The sequence below is a fragment of the Strix aluco genome, chromosome 21, assembly GCF_031877795.1.
Source record: "Strix aluco isolate bStrAlu1 chromosome 21, bStrAlu1.hap1, whole genome shotgun sequence".
NCBI lineage: Eukaryota > Metazoa > Chordata > Aves > Strigiformes > Strigidae > Strix > Strix aluco.
Genome location: NC_133951.1, coordinates 9,951,350 through 9,961,566, shown reverse-complemented (window position 1 = coordinate 9,961,566; position 10,217 = coordinate 9,951,350). Strand labels below are relative to the sequence as shown.

Here is a 10,217-nt window from a genome sequence, read left to right as displayed (position 1 = left end):
CGGCCGCCAAAGCCAAGGCGAAAGGGCCTCGCGGGGGGGAGGCGGCTGCCGACCTGGCTTGGGGCTCAGTTACCGGCCTCTTGTTCCGTTATTGCCCCCGCCGGGAATGCTTCTCCCCCCATCATTTCATTCCGCCCGTACGTGTTATACTGTTTCACCTATAGCGGTTCTAAAAATAAATAGTTGCTGCTATTAGAAACTACGGGGTTTTGCACTTTCAAAACAGTATCATGAACAGTTACAAAAATCCATACAATAAACACAAGATTTCTTGGATTTTAGGCTGTTAGTATCTTAAAACACATGCTGAAAAATGCAAATGCTCCACAGGTTGACACAACACTCGGGTTTCCAAGAAAACGGGAGGTCAGAACCCCAGAACTGCCCAGTCCATCACCAGCTCTCACTCCCGTCAAGCCCTCACACTTAGAGCACTCTCCATTTCAGCACGTGATTCTGTCAGTTTGTATAAACTTATAAATAATCGTGTGAGCAGCTATGCTGATCCAGCCCAGCTAGCCAAGGAGACGTGTCTCACTGGTGCCTACCAAAGCGCAGGACACCCCGAAGGTGTCTGTCCGAGGGGCATTCACAGGGCCTCTCTCTGACCTGCTGTTTGATCTCTTGAACCTTCCTGCATCTCAACATTTTTGAGACCCACAGCTCTCTGCTAGACTTGAGTGAAACTGGCTGGCTTGTGCAGACATAGTGGCACAAACAGAATAAACACCACTTCTTTAGGAAATAAAAAGGCACAAATGAAGAGACCTGCTCGGAGCCAGGCTGGCAAACCCCAGGTGATCCCTGTGGTGCAGGGGGTACAGGAATGTGCTGTGCCTTTCCCTCTCAGGGGAAATGCTAATTACTCCTGTCCCTCATGTGAGAGCTGCTCATGAATTCTGACTCCTTATTTCATACTTTATATTCAAAGGGACACTTGCTTCTTTTCCTACAAATTGGTGGTGCTAGTGCCATATGTCCAGCATTGTGCTGCTCAGAAGAGGTCAGGACAGTCACCTTTCTCAAGGCAGAAACCAGCTGTTTGCAACGACATTTGTTAACCTACATTCTTACTTCACACTATGTTTACTAGTAAGGACATTTATAACCCAGTTTCCTACCAACTTGTCCTGAAAAGAGAAGACTTATGGGAGTTTTCATTTCTATTCATTTGACAAAAATCTCTCTGCCTTGTTTTCCAGCAGTGATAATCTGGCTTTGCTAAGAGTTAAACCACATTAATATGTACTTATGTGCTGCCGTAAAGTTAGAGACAATTTTTGAAAAAGAGACCCCTTTGAAGCTGCCTTTGAGATTAACATCCAGTATGAGCAATTGTTTCTTTTAAAAAAAAATCATTTACCTTAGGCACCTGAAACCATTGCTTGCTATGCTAAATGTAAGGTGATGTGTTTTATTTTCACGAATTTAAAATGTCCAGTGTAACTCTGAAGCCTGAAGTGGAAAAAAGGTCTTCTATTTTCTTTCCCTCAGGAACAGAGTTATGCTGAGAATGTGTGAGCAGATAATAGCCTAATTCAAAACTTCAGGCCAGATGTCTTCAAAATCAAACTATCAACTCAAATTAGTTAAAGCATAAACAAACATTTGTGACTGACGTAGCTACTTCAAATAGGCTAATGCCTCAGTCAGCGTTACTCATTTTGGAACAGACTGAGAGAAAGCAGAATCAAAATGAAGAAGTTACTTGTGTTTGTCTCCTTTTTGGTCCTGATGATCACTTTTACAGGTAGGACTTTATGTAAAACAAACCTGTGTATATGTATGTAGAGCTTCAGAGCATATCATAACAGTATTAGTTCATCAACCTTGTATTTTAGTATCTTCATATTTAATTTTTAATACTTAACTGTTGTTATATTTGATTTGATTTTTACCAACCATGCTCTTGTATCCGATATTTTAATCTCTGCATTACCACACCGTAGTCATTGATTGTAAAACCAAAAAGTTTAATTTTACTAGCTTATTACTTTAGTATTTTATCAAGGTCCTGCAAGATAAATGCAATCTCTCCTTTTCAACAGAAGTCTAACTCATTACTTTGAAAAATAATCCAAAAAAGTAAAGCAACACAGAAAAGAACAAAGAATTGGAAGAGTTAGTAATGTCAGTGGTTAGATGGTGCTGTTATATTTTCTCATTTTAGAGAGTAATATGAATATGTAGGGTTTGCTTCATACTGGTAGAACTACAGAAAGCACAAGTATAAAAATGGTTTAAAATTCCACTCATATCTCCTGGAATGCAATATCCCCTGGGAAGGGGCTGTAATGAAAGAACACTTTGTATATAGACAAAAATCAGGTGTGGAGACATTTCATTTTACAACTGACAGATAAAATATTAACTTTTTCATAATTTCAGAACTAATTTCTGCTTTTTTATCTTTAGACACTTCACCAATTTTGACTGAAAAAGATGCCAAACAGATTCTGAGAACTCGTCGTGAAGACAGACCAAGAAAAGCTGGTTTCCCTGATGAGCCAATGAGGGTGATTTATGATATTTATTTTAAAATTGCGTTAACTAAAAAAGACCCAACACCAAAACCCCCAAAACATTTGTGCTTATTATTAAATTTCTATAGATTTAATTCCAAGCAGTATGTTATAAATATCACCCTTTAAAGCAGCTGAATTCTTCTGTGAAGTATTAAAAAACCCCTTTACATTCTTTCAATTACTGTTAAGTAGCATTCTGTAAGTGCTGAATATTGCTCAGGAAATGTACGCTTGCAGAATGTGGAAATTATTTATCACGGTTCAAAAATGCCGATTAAATTATTGAGAAGAAAGTGGCTTTTCATTTATAGAAATGTGGATTTCATCAGGTTGTTCCTGAAAAACTAAATAACAGGAAATGTCTTCTGCTTACAGTACATTCTGCACTCAAGGCAGAAAGGAGATGTAGGTGTCAGTGGTCAGTGTGGAGATTGAGGTAGTTCTGAACTAGGTTTTAAAATCACTTACTTTCATTCCCTTTTTTATGAATGCTACAGATAGGATCGTTTGTTACGATACTGTAGAAGTTTTTAGTTGCTAGCTTAATGCAACAGCATCGTTTTTGCATGTCATACTTACATTTATTTATTTCTAAACCATATCACAACAAAAGAAAAAGTAAAAGAATTAAAGAGCCTTCTGTTTTACTTGCTTTGACAAGATGTAACATACAATTCTGCATTTCTCAAGAGGTACTTAAGGTATTTTAAAATTACTGCCTATTTCTTCCCAAAGTAAATAAACTGTGCTAAAATGACATGGTTCTGAAGAGGCAAAACCCACAGAAGCTAGAAAGCACACAATAGATTGTGCACGTATGACGAATACCAGGGGCTCAGTTTAGCAAGGTGCTGAGCACTTCTGAACTCCGTAGGACATGGAGTGCTATGCACCTTGCAGGATTGAGCTCAGTGTGTGCCAGGCTTGCGGAGACAGCTTGTGGTTTTCCCTTTCCAATGGTTATTGTATACCAGCCAAAAAGAATCCACCTGGATGTATGCCACCCCTGATGTACACACTTCTTTGTCAAGTGTGATGGCCACCACAAATCAAAGCTGTCACAGGGATATTGCACCATGCTGGTTAACAATCTTGTACAATGAAGACTATACAACACAGCCAAAACCAAGAAGGCATGGCCTTCACGGCTGCCCACAACATTCAGGATTAGGTTGATTTCTAAGCTGTTGTTAAATGAACCTTGTAGTTTTTGAAAATTAGCAGGAATACAGCTCCCATCTATGCTTATGCTTAATATACCACCACGATTATAGGCATGTAGTAAATATAACATATATTAAACACAAAATAAATAAAACAGAGAAGTTGGGTTGAGTTAATCCTGTATTACAGGAAGTTACACGCACACACATGACGCTCTTAGTCATATGGTTTAGTTTCAGGTAGTCCTGTAGGGACCAGGGAATTGGACTCGATGATCCTTATGGGTCCCTTCCAACTCAAGATATTCTGTCATTCCAGGTGGGGAGGGATCTAGGGCTAGGGAGTGTTTGATTACTGACCTCTGCTGCTCTGTCCTTGCCACTTTCCATCCTACCACAGTTAGCAGCAAACACTTGTTGAGAAATTCCAACCTTCTTTTTATTTCCTTTTCTTTCTATACAGCAATGCTGGCTTTCTGTAAGAAAACCCAAACATAAGAGTATTTGTTTTTCTTGTTAAATGTCAGGGTTTTCAGTAGAAAAGGAAATATCTTCTAATAAAAAACCTATCCCCCCCACCATGTGGAACATAGAAATTTTCCCTTGTGAATGAAGGTGCATGGCTGCTGTATCTCTGTGTGCAGTTCTACCACTGGCTCAAGGAGAAAAACTGATTTTGTATGGATTCTTTGTAGTAGAATGAAATGAATGCTGGGATGAACCCACCTCTGTTCATCTATTTTAAGCAAAAGCTGTTTGTACTAGGCCAGATCATGCTGAGCTGGGGAATTTAATTTGCAAGTCTTTGTGACACTATTTGACTTCCACAGCACTATTTCAGTCAAAAAGCCTGTTCAGTTACAGACAGCAAGATCTGCCATCTTTGATTATTTTAAAAATGTCATTTATGTTATCAGCGTGTATTAATCTTACTTTGACCAAGACCTTGCTTTTTATCATGTGGCATCTTCTCAGTCACGCAGCGCTGTTCGCCACAAGTTCATACTGCAGTCTCACAGAGGGGTTTGAGCCAAGTCTCCCTGTGCTGCGAGGACAGAAAGCACAGCAAAAGGCAGGATACGAATGCTTCCTGCTGGCACCCAGTGTACAACCCTCTGGTCAGCAAAAAGAGCAGAGAACTGGATGACAGTGGGACACTTGGCCAGTGCAAAGTACAGCTTCCATTCCTACAATGCCTGCTGTGCAAAGCGATGGGGGTGTGTTTTGAAAAAATGTATCTAGTGTTCACAAAGCTTATGAGCCCACATGTACTGGGACTGTAACTTTTTAAAAGTAAATTTTGTTCCTGATGGAGGTCAAATTTTTGGTACACAGCCCACTTTAGTTTGATAACTTGTTGCTTACACCAAACCCCTATAAATTAGTATGGGAAATTCACATTATTTTATGTATCACAGAAAGACCAATCAGCACTGATGCATGCTACTTCCTAGAACCCTCCAGAGTACTGCCACATGATCCTATAAGGGGTTAATGTTTTTTAATCAGCAGGAATAAATTTTCAAAAGAGGCTACAACAGACCTATCTGTGAGAATCCTTCTGTACCCTCAGAACCAACAGAGGCTTCTGTGTCGATATGCAAATAAGAAATGTGTGTGCAGAATTCCTAATTTATGAATACGGTTGTAAAATTCTTGCTCAACACCTTTATTGATCTGGACGATGATGCCATTCATTAAATATTGCTAGGTTGGGGCAAGTGGACTAGCAACACCATTTCACTATATTTGATAATTTTAAGGGGTAAATGAATTGCTCTTATATAAGCTGTAAAATTCTCCTGGTTCATTGGCCTGACATTAGACTTGAGTGATTACATAATCAAATTATTTTTTTCCTTTCTTTAAATAGGAATATATGCTTCACCTCCAGCGCTTGGAGCAGAGATCAGAAGAACAATTCCTTGAACACTGGTTGAATCCACATTGCCTCCCACACTGCAACAGGGATTTAGTGCATCCAATCTAATGGTTTTGCCTACCCTGCAATTGGTATATATATTTATTTTACAGTGCACTTTCTTTCTTCATAATAAAAGGCAGAGCCACAAACTGGAAGAAGAGAGAATAACCCAATGGCTGGAGAAAGTACCATGTGCTGAAAGGTGTCTGGCAACAGAGCAGTGGCAGGGAACATAAGTGTCCTAGGCATCAACTGAGTCACTGTAGTTCTGTTCATGTTAATAAAACATTTGGTTATGCATTTCTCTGCTATATGGATATAAGTTGGTGACTGCACAACATTCTTATTAATGTTGCTTCAGATTGCTCCTGTTTCTTTCCTGTCTGCTTGTGCTCCTTTTCCAACTCATCTAAGTCTTGTACTTGTTCACTTAGTTCTCAGTAGGACTGTGGCAAGATTAAACTCATAGTTGTCATCCTTGAGATATTTAAGATGCAGTCTGACCTGCTAGCAGTTGAGCTTGTTCTGCAGTATCTCAGCTGTCATAATTTGCTAGCTGCTGATTTTTTAAATGGAATTCACTATTTAGTATACATGCTGGCAAACATTAACACAGAACATTTTCACAGAGCTTGCGTGGATTCTTAGTTCTGTTTATGATTTTCAACATCAGTGTAATAGACAACATCATTTGCTTTACTGCCTCTGTTTATCACATGCATCACAGAGTTCAACAGGAAAATACACTCCAAAGCACAGCTCAGAAACCAGGCGCTACAAGCCAACCGATGACAAAATGACACATCCCAGTAGCACTCCAAGCACATTAGGTTTGTGATAGGGTCATCCTTTTTTCCTTGTGTGTTTTGCATGCAGTATCAACTTATCACTACATTAAAAAAATGTGATGTATTGAGATAAGGAATGTATAAGATTGTAAAATATAAGCATTAATCATGAATTATTCCAATTACCCAATAGCTGGTTTTGATGCCAAAAAAATAAGATATACCTACATCTGTATATTTTTATAACAGGATAAGCCTTCCTGCTTACCTTCTCTAAACATACATGAAATTTGTCAAATGGGATAAATTTGAATCATCACTGTAATAGTGATGCTATATCACTCACAGTTAACTTTTTAACATAAAAGTCACAGATTTAGGTCCATATTTTCAAAAGCATTTAAGCAGTAGAATACAGAGATGGTGTCTGTCAGGGCTGATCTCCTTCAAAAGGCAGAAAGTTTGTCTGCTTAAAATTTTGCTATTTGTACCTGTATGTATCTAAATACCTTTGAAAATCTGGATGGTAGGCTTCTAAGGAGCTATGTTAATCCACAATAAACCGAAGGTCTGAAACTTATTTAAAAACAAAAACATAAAGTTCCCAAACCTTAGCCCTAGGAGGTAAGTTGGCAGTTTGCAAAAAATCTTCCAGCTGAGACACAGCTGAAAGCTGGCTCACTTAGCTATTGTGGTTCTTCACAATAGCTGCTCACAGGCAATTGTGAAGAATTAATACTAGAAAAGTGCTTAAATGATTTGAAGCCCTTTATATGTTATTAGTATGGCCAATGTCAGCATGTTTTTTAATTATATTTTCTTTTTTTCTGCAGATCTCTTCATGGGCACTGAAAAGGATATATACTATGATTGTGTTAAGGGGGACAAGGTTTTTCCTGCAGTGGCTATGTGCTCATTGTAGAGCTGAACCTCTTTGCTATATCCTAGTGATACAGCAAAACTTCCAACTATAAATGACTAGATATGCTATAGACCACCATATATTTTATACCAGAATGACTGCACGCATGAATAAATTAATCAAGGGTTTTCCCAAGCTTCTGAGGTATGGGCAAGAATAAATCACCGATTAGTCCTAGAGTGTGCTTTTTAAGGGTACAGCTTTAGACTGTCTGAAGCAAAAGGAACTTAGAGGGAGAGGTTCACAGAAAATCGGAGAATATAAACATGAAGAAGAGGCCAGTTTTCTGGACTTTGGAGGAATCCTTAATTACAGTTTTGTAGGTTAAATAAAATATTGTATGAAGACATAACATTTATGCAACACTATGTTTAATTGCTTGATGAGTATTTCATGTATTGTTTCATAATAAAAGCTTGATTCAAATCCATTTTCAGATGATTTCATTACCCTAGCGTCCCATTCTATATGCTGACAAAAATCACTGGAAATGAGGCTCAGTATTGTGAAGTACTAAGGAAATGTCAGGGGACTTTCTAGGATCAGCAGCTGGGAAGCACTATGGTGCAGTCTAAATTTTGTAGTTTCTCTGCACAACTTCTCCTTTTCCTTTATAATTCTGCCAGGTCAGGCACATGTATCCAGCCATCCTTTTTCTGGCTGTGTGCCTTTATAGCTTATGCCCTGGTATAGAATACCTTGTACAGTCAGATGGTAACCATATGATATCTGCAAAACAACCTGAAAAATGTCTTGATGGCTCTTACGTGACTGTTATGATCTGTGATGGCAACAGAATTAGTTACGAATGGACCAAAGTAACTTTCAGAGTTTCTCACTGCAGTCACACTAAGAGCCTGAGGACTGGTAGCAAAATAAAACACAATTTTATGAAGATACATAAGGTAATTACTGCTGCAACAGAGCATTTGATAGGCTGAAATAGATCAACAGTTCTTCTAGTATACTTTCCTTCCAGTAAGAGAGCTCTCCTAGATGACTCCAAGGAAATAATTTAAATCTCAAAGCATCAAAGGCTTGCTTTCCCCTACTGTCAAGATGAAATCATAGATTAAATCTGGGCATGTAAAAAAATATAATCAGGCTTCTATTGTGTGCTTCATGCATAATACTCTCAATACACAGGTCTCAATTTGCATATCTCTATTGAAGTTAAAGTCATTAGGTGAAATCCTGGCTCTGTTTTTCTCTTGCGCAGTGAAAAATTCATGCCAATCTCAATTATGCCAACTTTCACCCAGTGAAAGTCGATTCAAGTATTTCTCTGAAATAAAAGAACTCCCTCCTAGTTATATTCAGTCATGAGTTAGGTAACTAGTAAGGTTAAATAGCAGCTTCTAGGTCTATCTCAGTAACATTGAGCTAATCTTAAAGCAAACATGTGGAATAGAGATTGTTTATTGTTTTTAAGTTTGCTTTTCCACATTAGGGCTGAAGGATCTCATACAGGTATCTTGAAAGAAAAGTTAAGTATTATTAAGTCTAATAATACAAGGACAAAACTAGAAATGTAGAAAGGTAAAGTACTTCTGGGTCTCTGTTCCATGTTCTCTTCCACTTCATAAGGGAAAAAAGTCTGGTATAGTGTTAATAGTCTTTAGCTATGCTCATCGAGCAATTAAACATTTGTGTCAGGCTGATTCATCTAGCCAATGGGCAAAAGAGCCAACCCATATCCCAGACAAAACCGGGACACAACCATTACCAATGTTTCTAGAATTCCAGCACTTAAGCTTCTTTACAAAAGTAAATTCTCTCTTAAAAGTATCTACACTTCTGTTTTGTGGTAGAACTGACCACTGAAGTACCTCCTGGTCCATCAAGACAAGAAAAAATAGCAGACACCATATAGGAAAGTTTGAAATATAGAGAATAAAGGGAGAAAAAAGTGTAAAGAAAAAGAGAGAAAACAGAAAATTATGAGGGTAAAGAATAAAAACCTAGACTGAAGCCTATCAGTGCCTCTGTAATCCTGTGATCATGAAGAACAGAGCTATTTCTTTTTAAGACATCCAGCTCTTCTGCTGGATTTATGAAGCCAAGTCCTCCATTCATACAAATTAATTTGGGCTGTGCAAGTAAACAGAGAAACAGCCTTCAACCTGCCTGAGAGACAGCCAGAGAAGAGGAGGCCATCACAGCACAGCAGACTTTCAGAAGTTTGCTCAGCATCGGCAAACACTGAAGTCTAAAGAGAGAGGGGAGGCTTGAGTGTGACTGCTTTAGACTATTGCCATGGATATAGCAACCCCTCATCCTGCTTATTATAAATTTCTGTATGTCCATAAAATAGATACAGGTTTTACAGGTAATCCACCGAACTAATAAAAGAACAGCATCTTAGGGTCAGGTATAAATTAACTCAAGCATTTATTATGACTCAGCAGTGAAAAAACTCATACATAATTAGCATAAAAAGTTAACACTGCATAAACATACTTAGTTATAGCTACAGAAATTATGTAATTAATCCTTTTTCAGATTCCTTCAGTGTGGCTGCTCTACTGTGTTTTTATTCTCTTCCTTTACACAGATCTTTCCTTCAAGCCATGCTGTGCTTGAAATCATCTAAAATTGAACTAGATCAAGTGTGTTCAAGGACACACTTGAGGTTTATTTTTGTCCATGTCTAAAATCTTAGCGAAAAATAGACTTTTATACATACATGCAACCATTAACTTTCCTACTGGGTGAAGATTTATGATCATCTGTATGACATTAAGTAATTAGAATGTGCATGTGAAAGACATGAGAGGGCTTAATATAATGAAAATAGGAAGAACAATGTTCTAAAAGTTGTATACCGAAGATGGGAAAGTTGGCAAAATAGTTGATTTCCAAATGCTTTTTGGAAAAAGTTTACAACAGACTTGG

At 38.1% G+C, this 10,217-nt stretch overlaps 1 protein-coding gene across 1 annotated transcript; it reads left to right on the top strand.

The window, feature by feature from the left end:
* The first annotated feature begins 1,645 nt into the window (after positions 1-1,645).
* Positions 1,646-7,752, top strand: C21H17orf67 (chromosome 21 C17orf67 homolog). Its single transcript, XM_074847549.1, has 4 exons — positions 1,646-1,750; positions 2,416-2,516; positions 5,562-5,701; positions 7,234-7,752. Exons 1-3 carry the CDS (start codon positions 1,696-1,698, stop codon positions 5,676-5,678), a joined length of 273 nt encoding a protein of 90 aa, XP_074703650.1. The 5' UTR covers positions 1,646-1,695; the 3' UTR covers positions 5,679-5,701; positions 7,234-7,752.
* Positions 7,753-10,217: the final 2,465 nt, after the last annotated feature.

Coding starts and splice junctions, on each gene's coding strand:
- C21H17orf67 (XM_074847549.1), top strand. CDS start 1,696: ATGAAGAAGTTACTTGTGTTTGTCTCCTTTTTGGTCCTGATGATCACT. Junction 1,751..2,415: donor CCTGATGATCACTTTTACAG/GTAGGACTTTAT, acceptor TTTTATCTTTAG/ACACTTCACCAATTTTGACT. Junction 2,517..5,561: donor TCCCTGATGAGCCAATGAGG/GTGATTTATGAT, acceptor TTCTTTAAATAG/GAATATATGCTTCACCTCCA.